A 23,710-nucleotide genomic window follows, 5' to 3' on the forward strand; every position below is an offset into this window, starting at 1 on the left:
CGTAGAAATAAAATTCACTACTTCGTTAACTCAATAGCACCTTCAAATTTTCCTGTTAAAATTTCTTTCTGGCTATCATTTAAACTTAAAGCTTCAATGATTTTTTTTAATTCCGCAGGATTAACTAGACCATCCAAATCACCTTCTTCTTTATCATTATGTACGAACAGGCTCAAGTACACTATTACTTCTTGGGATGATAAACTTGTGGTCTATGTAGAAAAACGTATATAGAAATAATAAAATCGCATTAATTACTAATTTGGCCATAACTTTTTTTGGTATTTACCATCCAGTGGTCTTCTGTCTTTTGGTTTTTGGTCAGAAATACAATTATACTTTGTACTTTTTGACCGTCTTTCGTGTCTATATTTAAAAATAAAATTTTTAGCATACTTTAATCGATCTAGCCAAGATGAGTTCGTTAAATTGAAAAAATTGTAAATGCCGATCGATATTTTTTTTAGTGACAATTTGATTTTAAGTTGCAGAGGGTGAAATTTGGTTTCAATTGTTAAGTTTAAGCCTTGTTCAAAAGATACTTTATTACCTGCTTCGTATATATACCCTGCCAAATTCTTCACGCCCAATTCTGTTAATACTTTACTGATATCTTCTGGGGTAATTTGGTCCTTAGCGTTTTCGTCTTTTTTTACTAAATCAACAATCCTTTTGACTTGACCCTGATTGACTCCGACGCTCTATAAAGTACGATAAGTACAATAATAATAATAATACACACTATTAACTACTAAAATTATTTTTTTTATTGCATCTATAATTTTTATTATTATGAGTTATACTAACCTGTGTCATGGTCACGAAGTACAACGCACAGAGGATAACAGCAATTTTAAAATGCATGGTGGTTTTTTTTTCAAACACTTTATTGATCCAGAATTATGTCTTCGGTACCAAAGTTGGTTGAACAGTAGAATTCGATTCGGGATGTCCTTTATATGGTGTGATATGGCAAAAACCACATAAATATATAAATGGAAATATTTGTAGGTAGTTGATTTCGTTTTCTTTTATTTGCATGTTAAATACTTAAAGAGTTCTTTTTTGACCTAATTGTACATTTGTAAGCACATGTTAAGCTAGAAATATGAAAAAATAATATAGTTTTATTTGCTGTACATGGGACTAAACCAAAAACAATATTTAGCAAACGATCAATGCTTTTAGTCTTCATATAATAACAATATTCGTTTATATAAAAAAAAAATTCCATACACTATACTATGTGATTATATTTGCTCAAAGGCCGCGAAAACGGAGATCTAAATTCCATTGGTTTTTTAGGTAGTCGGGTTTCAAAACAAACAAATTGTATGAACACAAACCATAAGTACATGCTATTATAAAATGTATATTGATAAAGAGGTGTCTTTTGCAGTTTCACGCAAAGTTCAACCCAGTAACATATTTACTAATGTGAAATAAAATAACAATATATTTTTTATTTGCTGTACATCGCACAAAAACAATATATCGAACAAAAAACGTTATTAAATTTTCATATAATATTATTTGTTTAAATAAAAAAAAATATTTTCTATACACTATACTGTGCGATTACATTTATTCAAGGGATGAGAAAATACTCTTTAAAAATATTTAAGGTCAAAATCTGTAGAAACTATACTCCCATTCACTATACTATGGGATTATATTTGCTCAAAGGACGCAAAAACGGAGATCTAAATTCAATGGGTTTTTTAGGTAGTCGGTTTCCTAAACTTTGGGTGAACTCATAAAGAATATAATTCTTTCAACATTTTTAACTGTTTGTTGTCTATTTTAGAAAATAAAATGTTCGTGCTAAATCATATATAAAGCAATAGGTAACTATGAAAATGTATTATGAAATTTAACATATTCACTTTGTGTTTAAACTTAAACGACATTTTTTAAATCTCAGCAACGTAATTTTGCTCTGGGCCTATGTTGCCAATTTGTTAGACTGAGACAATATATACAGGCGTCACGTTTTCCACTTAATGTAAGTACACCAAATACAAAGTCGCTACAAAAATGTACCCCTAAAGTCTTGTACCATGGTGTAAGTACCCCCGATAACAGCGCCACTGAAAACAAACAAAGAATACAAAATATTATAGCATGTAGATATTTTAAGAGCTGTTGTTTGTCGACCCAATTGTACAGCTGTAAGCACTGTGTAAGCAATATGTTAAAAACTGCTTGTTTTTTATTATTTTTTAGCCAGTTGTTTGTATCGAAAAACTTGTTGTAGAAATCTACTAGTTTTCGAAAAACAACAATACATCTATGAAAACTGTTTTTGCAAAATATGGCAGTTCTTATAATGTTAAAACCTAAAAGACTATGATGCTCAAACACAAATTCGCCCTTTGTTTACATTGCTACAGTCATTTCAGAAAAACAACAAATAACTTATCCCCGATAAAAAACAATAATAAAGTTATTTCAAAGTTAAAACCTAAAACTTTATGATACCAACGAGTATATTTTGTTGGTTGTGTACACTGCAACAGATGTTGTAAAAAATACTGTATTTATTGTAAACAAATGTATCATTGTTTTTTGTACAAAATACAGATTTGCAATACAATTTGAATACATTTATTATTACTGATTAACGAACTCTAATAAATATTCAAGTTGAACAAATTCGATAGTTACTGACATTGAACGACCACGAATTTAAATGTTTGTTAAAACTTTTACAATATTCGTATAAATTTGTCTATAAAGTAAGACATTCAAAACTAATGTTTTTTTTTAATTTGTACCAAATTAGTAGCATATTTATGTTTGCATTTTTCAATAGTCGATAACAGCGGTCATCCGCCACAATAAAATGTTTTTAGATAACTATACACAAGAGGTTTTGTCTACCTCATTAAGCACAGTAACGGCTACGGTTTTTTTTGGACAACCTAAGAAATAGTAGGAAATTAAACATATTAACAAAACGTTATTATAGCAAACAAACGGATTGATAGAAATAAAATGCTAAAATATTAAAAAAGTTTGTGTTAATTAATTATGGAGTAAAAAACATATGTTCATTTGAAAAAAAACAAAGTATACAACAATAATAGTTCTTTTATTTATGTTTTTGGTATTTTTATGCTTAAAATGTACAAACAATCTATGATAATACATAATGTTATCACCATAAAAAATGTGTAGTGTTTCTCTATTAAAATGCATGACACAGGATTTTTTACCGTCATCTTTTTGGTCTACAATTTTTTACGTTGATATTTTTCATGCAACTGCTATTAATTCTTTTATACAATTGGATTACGACTATCACGCTAAAAGGACTTATTGCATCTCTTGAAAAACAGAGAAAACGGATTATCGCTGACCATGTCAACTGTGTGGACTGTACACATTTTAGAAGGAATTTCGCATTCCTAGAATAAATGTAATCGTATAGTATAGTGCATGGAAATAATTTTTTTTTCCATTTAAACATACCTATAATATTATGACATGAAGATTAAATTAGATTCATCGTTCGCGCTATATGGTATTTATTTTTTGCGACGTACAGCAAACAAAAGAGTATTGTTATTTTATTTCACAGCAGTAAATAATGTGCAGTATTTTTTCTGGGGTGCCTGTTGGCGAACACACCGCCACCTCACCTAACCATCTCGCCACACACCACAAGTACGGGCAGCTGGCAACACCTGTGCGCCACCACTAAATCGTGCGCGCTAAACCGTTCTATTGTAACCGGCCGGATTAAAAATACATCTTTGACCTAGAAACCAGCAGATGCCACAGGCCGTGCAAAATAACCGAAAACCAACAAACAAATAATTCCGCGATACCGTGATCGTAGTAACCCGGAAAATATTTACACGAATCGGCCAAAATTTAATATTGGGTAAATTAATTTTAACAAAAAAAAAAAGCCCTGCCTTAATGAGATGCAAAAATATATTTCGTCGGCCCATATCAGCGACCTACTGCTTTTTTTTGGATGTAGAAGCCCACTGGAACCGATAGTACTCTTATTTACCCACCAGTTTAATAAAAGGACGAGAAAGCCGAGCCCCTTCCGACCCCCTCCACAAAGCAAGTTCAGAACCGACCTGCTGGATAGACACCCACAAACTCTCTTCTGACCTCTTCAAACTGACCATGTCAGTTGTGTGGATAAGTTTGGTGACTACACTTACTTTAGAATAGTATAATGTATGGAAATCAATTTTTATATTGAATATTATTAGTATACGAAGATTCAATAACACTTTATCGTTTGCTATATATTGTTTTTGTTTTTGTGCGATGTACAGCAAATAAAAATATATTGTTATTTTATTTTTCTGGGTTACACTGTGTATACAACTGAAGTGTTTGAGTACATAACATGTAAATAAAATATAAAACAAAAAACAACTACGTAAAATATTTCTCATTTTATCAATCACACCCTATATAGAAAACACACCGAATTGAATCGATTTCCACTGTTCATCCAACTTTGGTATCGAAGACGTACTTCGCTGGTTCAACAGAGTGTTTGAAAAATAAAAATCGGTTATGCATTTAAAAAGTGCTGTTATCTTTTGTGCGTTGTACTTCGTGACCACGACACAGGTAAGTGTAAAACATATTATGATAAAAATTATAATTGCAATAAAAAAAAAAAACTTCGGTAGTAAATAGAACGTATTGTTTTTATTATTCTTCTTATGATACTTTATAGAGCGTCGGACTCAATAGAGGTGTAATCAATAGGATTGCTTTTGAATTCAAAGCAGGCGAAAACACTGTAGACTACATTTCTCCAAATAAAATCATGGAAATTGTAAAACAAATAGGCGTGGAAGATTTGTCAGAATTTACATACGAACCAGGTAATAAGGGGTCTTTTAAACTGGGTCTTGGCTATCTCGACTGAAAATTGCTTAGAATTGAATTCTATTTTATTTTTAAATATAGATACCAAAGACGGTCTAAAAGTACAAAAACTTTTGGTACTTCTGGCCAAACACAATAAGAAATCTGATCACTGGCTGGTAGTAACAAAAAAAAAAAAAATTTTGAAATAATATGATTTTCTTATTTCCATACTCGCTTTGTTTTTTACATAGAAACGGAGATTTGCAACCCATGAAGTAACAATTTACTTGAACCTATTCAGATATCACGACAAACATGGGGGCGATGAAGACGGTCTACTTGACTTTGAAGAATTAAAAAATGTCGTTAAAGCTTTAAGTTTAAATGAAGACGAGAAAGAAAGATTGGCTAACCCGTTTGAAGGTGTTATTGAGCTAACGAAGCAAATAATTTTATTCTTAAGGTTGATAATTTAAATTAATTTTTATAGGTGACCTAACAATTAATTTCGCAGAGTTCTTATCGGTCTTTGTGGATATAAAACCAGTGGTAAGAATTTATGCTTTTGCCTGGCATGGCATTTAACATGTCTAAGAAAAATATATTTTGTAGACTTTAGCGCATTACAGCATTAAAAAATAGGTCAATATTCATTCGTATACTTACTCAATATTTACATGATTTAAATACTTGTACTTAGGGCAATGGTCTAGAAGAGAGTCAGATCGATGAGCTGATCCTAATTAAAGATGACAAAGTAGATGGCGATTTCATTAGTGCTACTAAAATAACAGAGTTTATTTTAGGGTTATCTATAATTAATGATCACGACGAGAATCTGGTTTTTGATCGCATTCGTAAGAATATTATTTTCATATTATCTCGTTTGTTATTAATATTTTTCAATGACTAAATTTGATTTATAGAGTTTTAAATGATGTTTTCGTTCGTTTTTTTGTTTATGATTTATGAAATAATCGCAATTTTCATTAGATTTATCAACTCTGATTCAATGAGTATATTTTAATAAAATAAAAAATGTATTCAATATTTTGATCATAGAAAATTCTGCTTTTGAGTTACAAGAGCTGGTGCTTGTTGCAGCAGAATACAACAGAACGGCCGACAAAAATGTAATATTAATATTATGATTGCGTTTTATATATTTTTACCAGGACGCCCCCACCCATTTATTAAATGAGTAAAATATAGGAAATTTTCCGTAAGGTCATAACCTAAAGCTTACACTATAGTGCATTCATAGTAATTTCATTAAAAACCATTACAATTTTTTTTTCATTAAGATAGTTTTCCGCGAATCAAAACTATAGTGTTGACGATTTCGACTAATTGTTTATAATATATTAACAATTATTACTAAAACACTTTAAAAATCAATGGAAAAAAAGTTATAGCAAAAATTACTATTGTTAACATGCTCTTATTATTTGTTTCTATAAAAATTTGGTGAAATCAATACTATTACAGCCCATAGAGTATATTTTGTTCGCCTAACCATGTTATCATACTACAAATGACATGTGGGTACCGTCCTCTTGTGCACTACATAATCTAAAAATTGTCTACATGAATTTTTTTGTTGATTTCTCAGACTAGAAAAGTCTATTCATCCGAAATAGTTAAAAAAGTCATAGCGGAATTCCATAAGTTCGACAAAGACAAGAACGGTAAACTGTGTAAGGAAGAAGCTAAGGATATTGAGAAATCGTATTTCCTGGACTTGAAACACGTTGGCTCTCTCATTGACACATACGATACCGACAGTAATATTGCAAATTATAGCGTTATCGAAATGGGTTGAATTTTTTAATAACTCTCATAGTGAGAACAAGCATAGAGTACGACCTAGGCGGTTTTAAAAGGGTAGTTATTTTTACAGTTGGAATTAGTAAAATAAATCTCGAGAAACCGCAGTGATATTACCACATAAAACGGACGATATTAAATGAAGATTTTGGTAAAAAAAATAATATGTTTAGACTAAAGATAATTGTAGGAAAAAAAGTGAAAAAGCAGAAAAGTAGAAGAGTGTCCCTTGATTAATGGGTATGAGATTAATAACGGTATAGCTCCTTAGGGGTTATATATGATTAATAGGGTTAATATTTTAAGGATACGGTAAATACGTTTTTTCCAATTTATACTGTTTTTTTGATATTAACGCAACGGGGAATGAGTGATTTTACAATAATTATAATATTATAAGTGGTCAAAATGTTGAAGTTGATCTAGAGACAAAATAAAATAACCTTCTTAACTAAAAATATTATATTTTTTAGAGGACGAAATGTTGGACGATGTGGAGTTATTTAAGTTGATGTTTAAGGAGTGTGTAAATGTTGCCTAATGTTTAACGCTAAAAAGGTTTATTTGTTTTTACTGAATTAAATATTATATAAAATGATTTACATAGGATTTTTTTTTTTGGGCGTGCTTTAATTATGGGTAATATGTTTTATATTGTATGTTTTATGATTCATTTCAAAGATGTATAACTTTTCACATATTATATTTTTTAAGTTTTATGATTTTAACAAAATATACAAAAATATAAATTAAGAATTGATAATATAAATAAACGTTTATATAAGTTTGTTTTGTCAATTCATAAAAATTCAGTTTTTATTTCTATATCATTATAATTACCCTTCCTAGGCCTTGCAAGCCGTCTAGTTTCCGAACAGCACAAAAAACAATTGTGCATACTAACTTTTTACTATGTTAAATCTTAAACAAAATTGTTGAATAGTACATGATTGAGATGAAAACAAATTGCATGCTAGACCTTGTTGTGTACAGGAAAAAAATCACAAAATGCAACACACTACTAGTGAGAAGATGGATATTTGTCTTAGCTATAGCCTAAGATAATATACAGGTAAACCAGATTTTATATCCATGCGGTGTAATGATTTTAATTTGAAAAAAATGCGTGGTAGGTACATTGTGCGGTTGCTATTTGACTTATAAAAGGGACCCTTTAAAACTACCGGTAAAAATAATATTTTTAATTCATTATGTTTATTCATTAATTTTTGACAGTTTTTTTTTTTAATTTAAAACAACATTCAATATTTGCTGCACTTAATTTTCCTTGCACTCACTCGTGTCCGCACCGCTTGTTGTATCCATTTTAACTACAAGATACATAAAAGTTTCCACCCTTTGGAATCTCATTTGACCTACTATTAATATTTAATTCCGTTTGGTGGCAGTCTCTGTGGTTGATATTTTTAAATAATGCCCATATTTGATCTATAGCAAAACCATTCGACCCTAGTACCTTGGTATATCTATGGTCTATGCTTTAATCTTGAAATTGATCATTGTACCACCTGGTTTCAGTCTCCTATTACAAAATTGCACACCCAAAGTCGACAAGAAAGACGCTTAGTTAAAACACGTTGTCGAGAGTAAGCAATTTAGCTACATAAGATAATAGTGTACATTTGTAAGGGCGTCTCATTTTGTTAGGTCGCCTATGCAAATTTTTGCTGACGAAACTCCACATTTATACTGTATAATAATTATGTATAATATATTATATAATATACATTAGACATTATATTCAATTGTTATGTGGTTTTTACTCTAACGTAAGTAATTCTTGTAAGTGTACAAAAAAATAATATAAGTGTAACAAGCACTTATATACTTCACTATTTGAGCATTTCGAGCTACCGTTCGGCGCACAGTGGGAGGTATCAGACTTTAAGTTGGGCAAAAATAAAAAATATTATTATGGTAATTATTGACCATAGTCATTATTCTTTGTTGTCACATACCTGTCGATGATAAATATATATATATATAGTAATCATTAAGTACTGAGCAGATAAACATAGGTAAGGCTCATTCAGATCGTTGAATTTGTTCCAAGCACTTGCATTTGCACTTATGTTATACATTTTAGTTATTTAACTTTTTTCTAGCTAATGGATCAACATGTAGCAATAAGTAAGCGTTTTAATTTATATTAATATTGTGTATTAAAATATACAAATAGGCATATATTTCCTATGTTATCTTGTAATTACAGAAATTCTATTTTATTTACACATCGTTATTCGTTTTTTTTTTTTTTACATAATTATGTGTAATAATAGTATATCAGAAAGTTGGTCAACTCTTTTTAATAACGATTTAGATTGTAGCCATTTTTAATTATTTTCTTATAAGCTTTTTTTATTAATTTTTTTTTAAACATGATATTACTAGACTAAAAAAAACTGACTTTTCTGGTTTTTTCATGTACCCAATATTATTGAGCAACTAAACGTTTAATTGCTCCCACTGTGCGATGGTTGTTTGGTTGTGGTTGTGTCGACCATAGAAACATTAAAAGTTTGTCCGGAAACCTCGTCAACGGGTCGACAAGAACATGTTTCAACGACGTTGTTCTTTATTTGTGACACGATCTGTCCATTTTCGTCTTTGAATGTCGAACTAGACAATACTGGCCTAGTCAGTGGACCAGCACTCGTGGACAGTGCAAAAAATACGGCTAGAAAAACACAATATGAAAATCTAAAAAAAAACACCAATCGATAAGATAAGATATTTCAAACGTGCAAAAACAAACAATTAAAGGTACCTTAGAGGTTACACGCATTTTCCAACAATTTACTGACGCGACACTTGCAATATTCACTCGATACGGACAATTGTTGTATAGTTCAACGGCTAATAATATAATAAAAAAAAAAATGATGTGAAACGTTATAAAAAATATGTATATTATCGCTAAAATGGCCGAACACCCATTGCTGATATTACAGGTAACACCTTCAACCGGGAACTTGATCGTTAGATAACCTTACACTTAACTGCTAGTGAACATATCCTAACCTCGTGCACATTATACAATACTTAATCATATAAAAAATAACAAAATTAACTCTTTGTATAATTTATTTTGTCTGTACAAAATATTAACACAGCATCTCGATAATATTATTCTTAAGGCTTAATCTTTATATCGCACAAATTATTTTTTAAGTGTTCGTAAAAAAAATTGTCTTCTACTCACTACTTTTAGACTTCTATTTATTTATAACAATATTAGTAATCGGGCTTTTTAAAAATGTTCAATAAGTGCAGTCTAAAAAGTGGAAAAAATTATAATATTAATCCTTATCAATAATACTTAAACGGCAAAAAATACTGCAAACTCTTACTGACAACATTAACTCCCGTCAAAATGTTATACCAGATAACTAACACGAACTCATATTATATTTAAAAACATATATATTATAGTTAGTTACATGTTTAATAGATGGTCAATATCATGATATTGTGTTAAAAACTATAGTAGAACAAATAGTTGTTATTTTATGTAAAAGGAACTAGACTTAATATTGTTTAATACAATACCACCTGGCTTGTGCTTGCGATGATACTTGAAAATCAAAATAAGAGATTCTATCAATAAAATAGTTGATGTTAACAAAAAGTTTATTAAGATTTGGTAATTATGGACAACATTTACGTCGTTCTTTTACAAGAAAATTCTAGAAGCTATTCTTCTAGAAGAAAAACTATAAAATATAAATTGTCTTATGAGAAAACTGGTGTCGGGCGTTAAAAGATTCACCTAAAGCATTGTCTAATTATTAGTTTAAACGCGTACAAAATAAGCACCTACATCATATATTATTGTGTAAATGTTGCAATCGTTTAAGCGACCACGTATACTATAGATTATAATACATTCACACGATTGCTGTTACAACAATATTGTTATCGATCAAGATGGTTTTGAACATTTTTTTTTTGAATAGGTTTTTATTTGGTTAGGTTTAAGTCATAGCTCATATGTATTGTAAGTATGCCCAAAGTATGAAGACATCCAGGGGTTTGAAATTCATGTTCATTCTCTGGTTTATTTACTTCCGCGCATTTCGTGTAGAAATAAAAACCTAGTCTCATAAACTTGATTTTCGTTAAACGTACCAGATGACATTTATTGTCGGCGTTCATATGGAATTATTTTAGCAATACAGATATTAATTAGTAGCGGGTTCATTAACATTGTGGCACGAACGTATGGCACATCAAAACATTGGTTACGTAAGAAGTTGTTTACTTAAACATAATATTAAGGTGGAGAGTGACAATAACTTCACATGCGAGGCATGTATTATGGGTAAACATAGTAGAAAATCATTTCAAAGTCGTACGGACAAATCACAAAAAGTGGGAGAATTAATATTTACTGATCTTTGTGGACCTTTCCAGACAGATTCTCTAGGCGGGTCAAAAAATTGTCTTGTTTTTAAAGATGACTTTTCACACTTTAGAACTGTGTATTTCTTAAAACATAAAAATGAAGTTAAAGACAAACTTGAATTGTTTATTAAATGTTTTAAAAATGAGACAGGTAATAAAATAATAGCAATACGTTCGGACAACGGCGGAGAGTTTGTTAATAAACAGGTTTTAGGAATATTAAACAAGTATGGAATCCGTCATCAGAAAACAATAGCCTACACACCACAACAGAATTCTTCAGAACGCGAAAACCGTACGTTGGTGGAGGCTGGTCGATCAATTTTATATTCCAGAAATATGGATTTATCATTATGGGCAGAAAGTATATCATACGCTAATTACACTTTGAATCTCACAGGTAAAAGCTCAATTAACAGTAAAAATCCATATGAGTTGTATTATAATAAATTGCCTGACATAAATCACTTAAGAGTTTTTGGAACTAAAGTGTATGTACATGTACCCAAGGGAAAACGTCAAAAGTTAGATGCCAAGTCTAGAAGCGGTATTTTCGTTGGATACTCTATTGACAAGCGCGGGTACAGGGTTTAAGGCGCGTTTGGTGGTTAACGGGTCAAGACAAAAACCAGGCGTGGATTTTGGAGAAGTTTTTAGTCCAGTATGCCGATATGAAAGCATACGTACAATATTAGCGGTTTCTGCGGCTAAGAAACTTGAACTCAAACAATTCGACGTGAAAACGGCATTTCTTCATGGAGAATTAGATGAAGAAATTTACATGGATCAACCATTGGGTTTTAATGACAACTCCGGTAGAGTATGTAGATTACGTAAGTCTTTGTACGGATTAAAACAATCACCAAGAAATTGGAATTTTAGATTTAGACATTTTCTAGAAAAATATAATCTTAATCCGACTGATTCAGATCCATGTGTGTATATAAATCATGATAATAATGAAATAGTTATTTGAGCTATATTCGTCGATGGTGGTTTAATTGCTTCAAACAGTATTGCAAAATCACAAGAACTCATTTCAAGTTTACCACAAGAGTTTCAAATCACACAAGGAGATTTAGATAATTTCCTTGCTTATTTATTCGTTTCAAAAATTCTATTTTTCTTTATACTGTGAATTATAACAATTTATTGATAGAGCTATAGATAAATCTTACGTTAATTTTCGGTAGTTTAGCATTTTCTTAAAGACTGTTCATTAGCTTATTTTGCATTGTTATTTGAAGAGATCGGAGATAAGGAAAACCGATAGATGATTAGAGATAAGTAATAACTCATAACATATCCATGATACAATGATTTTCCGTGGAGTGGAGAAAATAACTAGATTATTTGTTAGGTCAACATTCTAAAGAAACTTCTTTTAATCCGTTTAGACTATAACGTGTTGTAATAGTTTTTACTACACTAATATGAGCATTAGTTTTCCATTAGAACTCTGACATTATATCATTTTTATACGGCTTTTTTTTTGGTACTTCCCAAAATATGGGAATATTTACGCCACTATAATAATATAATCCTAGTATGCGAAAAATTATTAAATAACAATAAGAATACAATACATAAGCAACAATTATTTTTATAATAGTGGTAAAAACTGTTTATTATCACATACATACAACAATGTTTATTATTACATACATATAATTATTACATTGTCAATTTATTGACAAATTCTATTAGTGCGGAATGAAAAAAATCAACTAAACAAAGCATATTCAATTCTTTAAAATAGTTAATCATTATAATTCCTAATCCAAATTATTGAGCTCAGTTAAAAAAGGCCTGACTAGAGTACGCACGCGAATACGTGGAGTTAATTCCCAAAATGCACCATCCTCTTCATTGAATTTATATATGAAACCTTCCTTTTTGAATACATCCAATAAATAGCAATACTCTTCGTCAATACCAACGGAGGCTATATATGCATGCGGATATTTAATAGTTCTAAATAAACCTGCTAAACGACACATCATGTACAAATCCCGGAAAACTGGATCGTTTTGCCCTTCAACAAAAAATAACCGAATTTAGCTCATTTCTTACTAATTTTCTAAATTTACAAAATAAAACTTATATGTATGCTAGAAAAAAGGGTTCAGATATTCATGTTGTGTCAGATCTTTACTACTATAGTATATGTGTGTATAACTGCGATAAGAATGAAGGTTTGTAAATTACTTATTATATGTATATTTACGTATTAATGATGTTATAGCTTCTAAAGTAATTTTTCTTCTCTCTTTTCCCAAAGAAGTCAGGCCTGAATAACAAATAAAAAATACAGAGTTGCTTCCAAGTAATTCGAATTATATTTAGTTATGTCAATTATTGCACAACCATTCCATTATTATTATTAAGTACTATATAAAATTAACAATTTTTAAAAAAGTTCCCATCTCTTTAAAATTGAAAAAATACTTAAAAAGATAATATTTTACAATAAGGATAATTGGCATAAACTAAAGTAAGTTGTATCCTTTATATATTGTTGTGAATTGTTTGTATTAAACCCTTTAGAAAATAATTGATATTCAAACACACCCCATAAGGGAAGACAAATAATTTTAATCATAACGTTACCATTAGTTAGTATACTAATGAATATAAAGATATCTTAATTAACAGACATTATTTTTTTGTTTCAAATCGATTATTTTCATTAGCATAAATATAATATGTATAGTGTTTTAAAAACCATTATAAATAAATATATATATACTTACTAAATGCACGGATGATTCTATATCTAGGAACTGCTGTGGGATTAATTCTTCTCTCTTCTATGAGACTACCTAAATTTTCTGCGAAAAAACATAAAATACCGTGATAATAATAGGTAATAAAAATACAAAAAAAATTAATTGCTCGTGATTGCGTCGCACTACATAATATTGAACAAATGAAATTTTACCAATTATTGTACAATCTACCGTTAGTCCCCAAAATATACTATTTATGCACTTCTCTTTGTTTAATGCAGTTATGTGGGTCAAAGTCAAAGTTAATTTAGTTAGCCGCATTTTGACCTTTTAAAGAGTATAATCAATTTTTTAATTCATATGTCTCGGTAAATAAGACTGGCAGGACATATAGACTAACCAACGTACTATACGGATAAAAAATATAAAATATCAAACAATAATTAGGTTAAAACAAATATTTTTTTTTAATATTAACCATCACAGTCATCTTAAAATTAAAAATACTTAGTCGATTCGATCAATGCAAGAACTTTTAGTAGCTTCGTCTGAATTAACGATTTGAATAATGTTTCAAATTCTAACCTTCTTTATGATTCCTTATTTCGAAATCAGACGGACGAGGTAGATCTTTAGTATAACCTGGAATTGCGTCTGTAAGAAAATAATATAAAACAATAAATAAGTCAATAAAAAAACAGTTTTTATAATTTCTCTATAACAGCTACTTCAAACTGAGATTGTTTAGATTTAATAAAAATGTTGGTGTTACAATAATATCTACTAGCGTACTTCACAATTTTATTAAAAGTACAGTTGGACCATAATGTAAGAGCCTTGTTTGAAATAACGATTTGGACACTGTTTTAAGGATCATCAAAATAAATAAAAATATAGGGTTTCAATTTAGTTTCAATCATATATTTATTATTTTTATTTAGAACAACTATTTTTTAGTAGTAAAATAATTTTTCGTACAAAAAGTTAAATTTTTTATTTACCTGGCTTAGCACTTTCTGACTTCATAATTTCCATGTACCTTCGCTTATCTAATATTCAAAGTAAAATCAATTTCAATGTTAATCTTTTCTAATGATAGAAATCAATATTGTAAACATATGTTTACCTTTAATAACATTATTAAAAAATAAATTAAAAAAGAATAGTTTTTATAATTTTTCGATGACAGTTACTTTAAACTGAAACTGTTTAGATTTAACTAAGCAATGTGGTCTATTGTACAAATGTTCGTTAAATTGTTTATTTACCTGTTACAGCAAGTATTGCTAATTGCATCATTTTCTGGTACTTTAACTTTTCTAATGTTCAAATTTATAATCAATTTTAATGCAAATCATTTCTAATGATAACAATCAATATTATAATTATATGTTTACCTTTAAGATGTATTATTTTTTTACCAACAGAATTTGGGTTATTAATATCTGAAATTAAAATAAAAACGCATTGTAATTAATGAATAACAAATAACTATATTTTAAAATTGTAGTTAAATGTAACAATCTTAGATTTGTGCTATAGTAAGTATTACCGACAAATGTCATTATTTATTTCGAAATATTAATTCACTTGACTGTAAAAAAATAGGATACTTAGGTAAGTAATCAAGTGTGAGTGGTTTTACTATCGAGCTTTTAATCTTGGTAAATAGTGATGGAGATTTTGTATATTTTAACATAAACACCTTAAATCTAAAAAAAATGTTCTCAAGACAACATTTTTATGGACATCTATTTAGAACGATACTATTAATTTTGATACTCAAATACCAAATTTAGGTTTTTTACAATTTTTTTTTTAACTTCATTAACTGTGTACTAGATGTGAGAAATGAAAAAATTTGTGTCATTTTGTTTTGTTGGCATCGTCGTGTACCCGAACGCTATGTAGTCACACGCTATTATCTGCTACGAAACAAAATTAGTTGATACAATGATATAACCAACAGTCAATAGCTTTAGTAAGTCAATTTTGAGAAACTAAGTTGGGGGGGGGTTAAAAACCAAAAAAAAATGTGAAAAATTGAGATCACGTTGTATAAAAACAATGTGAAAAAAAATGTAATTTCTTATTAAACTCTATGACTGTTTGAGTGGTTCACGATAAATGGATCACCCTGTATACATTTTATCTGGTAATCTTACCCGTAAGGAATATTTATGACTATAAAATAAATTCATTATTACCTTCATCGGAAACAGTGGGTGGAACAAGATTTAGATCTGGAATTTCAGTTCGACGAGGTACTGTAATAAAATATAGTATTTTAATAATACAGTCATTAATACACAATTTTTTATCTTTTCTCTATAACAGTTACTTTAAACTGAGATTGTTTAAATTTTATTAAGTAATGTAAATTTATATAGTATATATATTTGTATGATAAATTTTTTTATGTAATATATTGTACAACCTAATATTATACTTAAAAGCCGCGTTTGAGTTAAAGATTTAAATTACGGCCTATCGTCAAAACAAAAAGCAAAATTGATATGCTAAGATACTGCAAGAAAAAGTAGGAAAAACCACATCCTACAGAACTCAACGCGGGAAATGTGGAAAAAAATAAAAAAAGCAAAATGGGAACACGGAGATTACCTTGTCAGTTTTAACGAGGTCTCTATGGCCACAATGGTTCTAGAAGAAGCCGTTAGAAATTTAAAAGGAGAAGAAATGGTTAGATAAAAACCTACACAAAGTAATAGAAATGTATAGCAAATCAGCCGTTTATTACATGACTAGCTCCAGTTTTTGCTAACCTTTTCTTGGAATGATTTTAAGAGCAGTCGTTAAAAATAGCAGTTTGATACCAAAATTAATTAGGCTTGGATATGTGGATGAAACTTTTGTACAATGGCAAAATGGCGAAAAAGAATTAATAAATGTATTAAGCCATTTAAACAGTGTACATGTATATATCCAACGATATATACAATGAAAATTGAGAAAATATAACAAGTTTTTTTTTGGACGTTCTAGTCGAGAAGATCCAGAAGGAAACTTCGGTAAAGGGATTCACAGGAAAAACCCACTTATTTTCTCCGCTCGACGGAAGAACGTTGAATCATGCTTTAGTATTACAGTCCGTATAACCATAACTATTGTTTTTTTTATGAGGTAAAATTAATATATATATTAGAAATTTCAGTAAGTTGCTACAATACTTTGGCCACAAAAATTGTAAGAATGTACGTAATCTTAAGATTGTCACTCTTGGTACATCCCTCGTTAACTCAGTAAAGTTCTTATTTAAAAATCATATGTACATAAGTATATGGAAGAAATAAAAATGAAAAAAGATATAAAAAAGTCGTAAAACCTTTTCGGTCGCGGAAACTATTGATCCCTTTCTCAATAAATAATATAATTACATCTATTTTTATGTCGGGGATGAGAAAACGTAACGCGAATTTGTCCTTAATGAATATCAAATAACTATGATAAAAAATAATATCATATTTTACCGGCAGAATCTGAGACATCTGAAATTAAAATAAAAAAAGGATTGTAGATATACGAAGAGGTACACTGCTTGGGATATACTGATAATAACAGTCACCAAAATAGACGGACCGATATAGAAATCTTTGACAGGTTAAAAAATAAGGGAAAACACTGGACCCAACGTTTCGACGGGAAACAAACGAAGAAACCCAAAACAAGCTAGTGGACGAAGAAAAAAAATCCATCTACGAGCCACCCATTCCATTTTTTTAAGCACGTTATCAAAGAAGCAACTGCGAAAGTCTATGGCCTTTGGTTCGGGGCACGTGAAACCGCAACGCCTCTGCTCAGAGAATTTTTCAAAATTAATTTACTTGAATTAAGATAATTAAAAGAAATATTAAAGTGTACAAATTATTATTTTTTTTACTTTTTAACTAAACTATCATGTTTTGAATTATATTATTTTATTATTGTCTTTTAAGACTACTTTATATATTATTGTATATTATGTGATTTATTTTTATTGTTTGTATTGAATATATAATCTGTTTTGAATTTTATAACAAATATGTCTGAATGTGTACACTGTGTCATGTAGGCAACCCGACCGTCGGACAGTTAGCTTTAATTAAGGTTGTTTCTCTCAACGGTGTACCAGATATGAGAATTGAAAAATTAGTGTTATTTTGTTTTGTTGGCATCATCGTGTACCCGAACGCTATGTAGTCGCACGCTTTTATCTGCTCCGAAATGAAATCAATTGATACAATGGATGGTATATTATTTCAAATATTATTTTTAAATCCTGTCTGCAAAACCGCTTGTTTCTATTCTGGTTGTAACTTGTATTACAGAGTAAAACGTTTATGGCGTAGTTTGATAATTACATTATTAATTTGTATTAATCAATAAAAACCGGTTTGTTAACATTACATTATTAACTGAATATGGATTAATATGATAAAACCAACAGGCAATCGCTTTAATAAGTCAATTCCTAGAAACCAATCGATTAACATACATACATTTTATCTGGTAATCTTACCCGTAAGGAATATTTATGACTATAAAATAAATTCATTATTACCTTCATCAGGGGGCGGATCACGATTTAGATCTAGAATTTGAGTTTGACTAGGTCCTGTAATAAAATATAATATGATAATAATACAGTCAATAAAATGCAGTTTTTTATAATTCCTCTATAACAGTTACAATAAACTAAGATAGTTTAAATTAAATTAAGCAATGTAAACTATTGTACAACTTATAATTATTTTTAATGGCAAAGTGGAAAAGACAAATTAAAAATGTATTAAGCCATTTAAACAGTGTACATGGATATAATATATCCAACGATATATACAATGAAAACTGAGAAAATATAACAAGTTTTTTTCTTTGGACGTTCTAGTCAAGAAAGATCCAGAAGGAAACTTCAGTCGTAAAACCTAACCTAACCTTAAAACCTTAAAAATATATAAAAAAGTCGTAAAACCTTTTCGGTCGCGGCAACTATTGATCCATTTCTTAATAAATAATATAATTACATCTATCTTTATGTCGGTGACGAGAAAACGTAACACGAATTTGTACTTAACGAATATCAAATAACTATGTTGAAAAATAATATCATATTTTACCGGCAGAATCTGAGTCATCTGAAATAAAAATAAAAATATTTTGTTAATAATATATATCAAACAACTATGTTTAAATATGTTCATAAAACGTTTAGAAAAATATTACCATTTTCTTCCAATTCAACATCAAGTACCTCTGTAATTAACATAGTTTAAATTTATTATTTCATGACATTACATTCTATGATTTTTTATTTTAAAAAAAAATGTGTGGGACATAGGATCCCCAGTAAGAACAAAGTTCAAATATGTTAACATTCAACTATGTTGGATGACCGGAAGGCGTTGAAAAACAAAATTTTAAGAAAAATGCAAAAATTATAGTGTGTTCACGTCCTTCAACTTGTGGCCACGCGTGTACTACAACTAGTCTGCGTACAAATGTGTAACAAAAAGAAATATTATTTTCTCTGCGTTCACTTTCTTTACTAGCACATACAATATACGGAGTGTTCAGAGTGTCATGTAACATCCGATTTTTTGATGAAATACTAACATTTTTTTAAAAATTACTCGTGAACATTTTTTTTTTTATTCGACAGTAAAAATTTAAAATTTTGTTTTCAGTAAGAAGCTAGAGTTAGGAGGGGATGGATATCGTAAAACATGTGATATATTTGTATACAAGGTTTTGGTAGTTATTTACCCGGCACTGACACCATATAGGCCATTGCCTCTGAAATTAAACATAAAATAATAGTGTTACTCTATATTTACTGGATTTCAATTTTTATTTGATTTATAATTAACTTGCTAAAAATGTAATTGGATCTATTATAATAAATCGAGTGATGACTATGGTAATAAAATTGCTAAACTGAATTAAATGTGATATGTAGAATAAAATATAATGATTAGACGACTTTAAAAAAAGTCAGAAACTTTAGCGTTTTTTGGCAGAAAGATTCCGTTTAGACATTAGATTAACATTAAAAATTTAAGATTTTATCATAATTTATACAGTTTTAAAATAATTTTATTTTACTAGCATGCTTTCAATCATTATTATATGTTAAATGTTTATTTATTATATAATTTTGATTACCTGCCCAATATGTATCATAGTTCATAATAATGTATTTAATTATTTGCGGCATGAATTCTGGAAAAACAAATAATAGTTTGACTCTAAAAAAAATCTAGACAACACTTAAGCAAAATTGTGGATGTACATAAAAGAATAAATTAATAACTAAAAAAAAAAACCTTAACCATAAAAAATAATACACCCCGTGTACAGCAGCGTCACACTGGAATTTTTATTTTTATTTTTTACACCGAAATCATTAATGGTTCATCGTTAAGACGTGATCATACAAGTTTTAGTCAAATGTTTTATAATAGACTTGTAGCGACTACATATGGAATGTTCTGGAAACTTCGTGACGAATTAGCAATATAAAATACACATGCACGGCCGAAGGCAACTTATTAAGTGTTAATATATTCCACTTTCATTTCTAATTTAATTAGATGTTTTAATTTTATTATTATAATAACCAGAACACTAAAGACTTAAGTTCTAGTTTAACAAAGTGTTTTTTTTTTTTTAAATTTACTAGTGTTTTTATTTCTTAACAATTCTAACGCCCCTCGAATATCATGTTTTATTCAATAAACGTTACGCAACTAGAGATTTATGAAATTCTTTATTTCTTATACTCGTGTGTGTTTTAAATATAATTCTGGTATTTTCTATAGTCCGGCCTATATAATATTTATCACATTATTCACGTTGTAATCTTTATGTCCTCAATAGTTTCGTTTCCCCTTTTTCATTTCATTTCACTGGTGATTCTTTTATCACGAACCAGTCAATATCTCACTGGGTTTAATTAATAATTGATTTTTTTTTCCATAATGATTTTATACAATTTGATCTCAATTTGCCAATTTTTTTGTTTTTTCTCCCCTGCCAACTTAGTTTTTTTCGATAGTGAATGGTAATGCACATATTTCATTAACTTTTTAAATTGAGAATAATTTACTTAAAATTTTGACTGGTTGATAACCAGTTTTGGACAACTATTTTTGAAATTATGGAAGTTTCAAGTTCAGGGCAGGAGGAAAGGTGGAGTGAAGTATTATTTTTAAAAGCGCTCAATTCCCAACCGCACTTTTCCTCCCGTCCTAACTTTCAAACTCTTATAACTTTAAAAGTAGTTATTCAAAACTGGTTATTGAGCAGTCAACATTTTAAGTACATTATTCTAAATTTAAAAAGTTAATGAAATGTATACATTAGTGTTTAAGTTTTAAAAGTTACTATCAAAAAAACTAAGTTGGGAGTGGAGTAAAAACAAACAAAATTGTGAGAAAATGAGATCACAATGTATAAAAACATTATGGAAAAAAAAATTAAATTATTAATTAAACCCAGTGAGTTATTGACTGGTTTATGATAAAAGAATCGCCCTGTATACGTTAATTATTTTTTGTGGTTAATGTTTTTTTAAAATTATTTTATATCTTTCAAATAGAATTTTAATAAATATTAAAGATTTCAGAATAAGAGTAAATCACATGTTTTAAGTGGTTTCAATTTTACTTTTAGGTATTATTTAGTATTCTAATTTTTAACAAGTTTTACCCTTTGCTTTCTTGATTGCATTGTCTGTAATAAATTTAAAAAAAATATAAAACATAAAATATTTTGTTGTACGAAAAAATGTATACTGACTTGTTGTGATAACCTCCTGAGCATAGTCATCTGTAAAAAAAAGTAAGATACACATTTTTTTTTGGTTTCTACTACCTCTTGTAGGTACGTGTAAAAATTTAATAATCACCTAATTCAGTGACCAAAACATGCCCAACTAATGCAAATGATATTAAAATACCTAAAAGTTTCATACTTTACCTACCAATAATAATAAACAATTAGTCGTTATGTATACGATTCAGTGACCATATAATTATTATCTCATATCCGGAGTTAAGAATATATCGGTTTTATAACGATGGGTTTTCATTTTTTTTTTTTTTATATCTGGACCCACCATATCTTTTAATCCTGGTAATCTTTAGTGTCTGTTAACTGGTAATTCACTCACACATAGCGACCTACTGACATAGCGTCTCACAGTTGGATTAATTAATGTATAAAAGTTGTTTATATCAATATGTATAATACTTTTATATGAATGTAAAATACGAATAAAACGCATCGAAGCTAAAATAAATTCGAAATGCTTTAAGAGAGAAAATCTACTTAAGTAGATTAAGTAGACAGTATAAATCAGTATATATAAGTTAGCAAAGTTAGGTAAAAGGAATATATAAATTTGAATGTGATTTCATCACAGTCAGGCATTTCGATGCCAATATTGAAATTGTAAGAATCCAGCACAGTATAAACCAGTACAGTTTTAACCAGCATAGTCTAAGCCAATCACAGTTGAACCCAAGTACCGTCTAAACAAGTACAATTTAAAACAGCACTGTCCTAATCTATATCAGTAGAAACCAGAACATTCCAATACAAATTAAGTATAAAAGAAGTTGGAAAATTCGAATAAAATCATTTTTTAAAACTTAATGTTTCAAACAAAATCATTTATTCTTGAAACCTTTGACCTCACCGTCAAAGTTTATTAGAAGCTTTGATTTAATATGCCCCGACTACACTTGGTGTTTTTTAATTAAAAGAAAATATGTATGTTTTTATTAAATGTCATTATCGATGAACACATTTTTCATTACATTCGTTTTTATTTTTATAGTACTATTAAGGTGTTCACAAAGTACATGTTATATTCATAAAATAATATATACTACATTTTTAAAAGGGCATACTTTAAAATTATTTTACCAATGTAACATTTACACGTTATTATAAATCGAAATTATAAGTAAAGTTTTAAATTGTTATTCTAATGAATAGAGTTGCTACACACAAAAATCGGTTAAGCGGTTTAAAATATATCGTGGGCCCAGACACAAAAATAAAAAAAAAATAAAAACACATAATTGTAATTACAATACCTTCTCAGCTACCCATTGAAGCTAATAATGATTTGTAAACTTTGAATCATGTATAAAAAAATATGTACTTACAATGTCAGAGGATGATTAATAGGATTATAGTGAAAAAAAAACTTCAACTACTGAAATACGAATATTCATGAGCAAAATAACAACTGATATGTTTGTTAAATTGCTTTAAAGTGATTTTCTTGTGGCTTGTGGGTGAGCGTTTGTATCCGACCAAAACGGTGAAATAGAAATAAAATTGCAGTGCCAATGGCAATTGTTTACATAGCTGTTATTATTTTTTGATATGATTGCCAAATTGCACTGACGCAAGTTCAGACGATTTTCTTTTTTAACGCTATAACATATATTACTTTTTTTTTTATTTAAAAAAAAAAAAATATATATATATATATATATATTCAGGGTATTATAATTTTAACAAAGGTTTTACACCTCGTCTTGTTTACTTATACATATTATGGCGAGAACGGATCTTCTTAAAAATAATAAAGTATCTCTAGGTATTTTGGTTATGCAAAAAAGTACTCAAGAAGAATCCACATAAAATGTAGATATCCATCTTATTTCTAGGTTTTACAAGTGTATTGAATATAAAAATATTTTTTAGTGAGAGCCGCATAAGCGCACCTTAAGGAGGGGCTTTAGTTGTTTTACAAGGGGTGTAATACAATGTGTCATTTCAATTTATAACGTATTTGTAACGATATTGACAATGTGATCATTATAATACACATAGAAATTGTCTACTATTGTTCGCACAACAACAAA

The 23,710-nt window shown here is 28.9% G+C and overlaps 3 protein-coding genes across 4 annotated transcripts; 1 reads left to right on the forward strand and 2 right to left on the reverse strand.

Annotated features, from left to right (window-relative positions):
• Nucleotides 1-17: 17 nt before the first annotated feature.
• On the reverse strand, nucleotides 18-912 carry LOC126835571 (uncharacterized). The gene is made up of 4 exons (XM_050568246.1): nucleotides 808-912; nucleotides 551-701; nucleotides 290-366; nucleotides 18-212 (listed from the first exon to the last, which is right to left on the reverse strand). The coding sequence occupies exons 1-4, from the start codon at nucleotides 862-864 to the stop codon at nucleotides 18-20; spliced, it is 480 nt and encodes a 159-aa protein (XP_050424203.1). The 5' UTR covers nucleotides 865-912.
• Nucleotides 913-4,444: 3,532 nt separating this feature from the next.
• Nucleotides 4,445-7,312, forward strand: LOC126835231 (uncharacterized). The gene is made up of 9 exons (XM_050567675.1): nucleotides 4,445-4,605; nucleotides 4,715-4,865; nucleotides 4,951-5,027; nucleotides 5,103-5,274; nucleotides 5,342-5,400; nucleotides 5,552-5,708; nucleotides 5,914-5,984; nucleotides 6,464-6,635; nucleotides 7,152-7,312. The coding sequence occupies exons 1-9, from the start codon at nucleotides 4,549-4,551 to the stop codon at nucleotides 7,217-7,219; spliced, it is 984 nt and encodes a 327-aa protein (XP_050423632.1). The 5' UTR covers nucleotides 4,445-4,548; the 3' UTR covers nucleotides 7,220-7,312.
• Nucleotides 7,313-12,725: 5,413 nt separating this feature from the next.
• LOC126833732 (uncharacterized) lies at nucleotides 12,726-23,143 on the reverse strand. Of its 2 annotated transcripts, XM_050565240.1 has the most exons (16): nucleotides 23,003-23,143; nucleotides 21,736-21,806; nucleotides 21,627-21,656; nucleotides 21,537-21,560; nucleotides 19,992-20,048; nucleotides 19,593-19,622; nucleotides 19,053-19,082; nucleotides 18,947-18,964; nucleotides 18,391-18,444; nucleotides 15,230-15,277; nucleotides 15,101-15,151; nucleotides 14,834-14,881; nucleotides 14,418-14,486; nucleotides 13,857-13,934; nucleotides 13,331-13,393; nucleotides 12,726-13,138 (listed from the first exon to the last, which is right to left on the reverse strand). In XM_050565240.1, the coding sequence occupies exons 2-16, from the start codon at nucleotides 21,797-21,799 to the stop codon at nucleotides 12,879-12,881; spliced, it is 924 nt and encodes a 307-aa protein (XP_050421197.1). In that variant the 5' UTR covers nucleotides 21,800-21,806; nucleotides 23,003-23,143; the 3' UTR covers nucleotides 12,726-12,878. The 2 variants fall into 2 exon arrangements, with proteins under 2 accessions (XP_050421197.1, XP_050421205.1); XM_050565248.1 differs by lacking the exon at nucleotides 21,736-21,806.
• Between the last annotated feature and the right edge of the window lie 567 nt (nucleotides 23,144-23,710).

Source organism: Adelges cooleyi, unplaced genomic scaffold (assembly GCF_023614345.1).
Source record: "Adelges cooleyi isolate 19-005CV unplaced genomic scaffold, UGA_ACOO_1.1 ACOO_flye_CR_arks_rails_tigmint_CR_PRNA_1, whole genome shotgun sequence".
Classification (NCBI taxonomy): Eukaryota; Metazoa; Arthropoda; class Insecta; order Hemiptera; family Adelgidae; genus Adelges; species Adelges cooleyi.

What these genes read in the sequence shown, in the direction of transcription:
- LOC126833732 (XM_050565240.1), bottom strand. Translation starts at nt 21,799, where the DNA reads ATGAAACTTTTAGGTATTTTAATATCATTTGCATTAGTTGGGCATGTT. An exon ending in CTATGATACATATTGGGCAG is followed by an intron (nt 19,623 to 19,991) that starts GTAATCAAAATT and finishes GTTTAATTTCAG; the next exon opens with AGGCAATGGCCTATATGGTG. An exon ending in AAAAATAATACATCTTAAAG is followed by an intron (nt 15,152 to 15,229) that starts GTAAACATATAA and finishes TTTGAACATTAG; the next exon opens with AAAAGTTAAAGTACCAGAAA.
- LOC126835231 (XM_050567675.1), top strand. Translation starts at nt 4,549, where the DNA reads ATGCATTTAAAAAGTGCTGTTATCTTTTGTGCGTTGTACTTCGTGACC. An exon ending in AGAAATCTGATCACTGGCTG is followed by an intron (nt 5,028 to 5,102) that starts GTAGTAACAAAA and finishes TTTTTTACATAG; the next exon opens with AAACGGAGATTTGCAACCCA. An exon ending in ATTGGCTAACCCGTTTGAAG is followed by an intron (nt 5,275 to 5,341) that starts GTGTTATTGAGC and finishes TAATTTTTATAG; the next exon opens with GTGACCTAACAATTAATTTC.
- LOC126835571 (XM_050568246.1), bottom strand. Translation starts at nt 864, where the DNA reads ATGCATTTTAAAATTGCTGTTATCCTCTGTGCGTTGTACTTCGTGACC. An exon ending in AGGGTATATATACGAAGCAG is followed by an intron (nt 367 to 550) that starts GTAATAAAGTAT and finishes TTTTAAATATAG; the next exon opens with ACACGAAAGACGGTCAAAAA. An exon ending in AGACAGAAGACCACTGGATG is followed by an intron (nt 213 to 289) that starts GTAAATACCAAA and finishes TTTTCTACATAG; the next exon opens with ACCACAAGTTTATCATCCCA.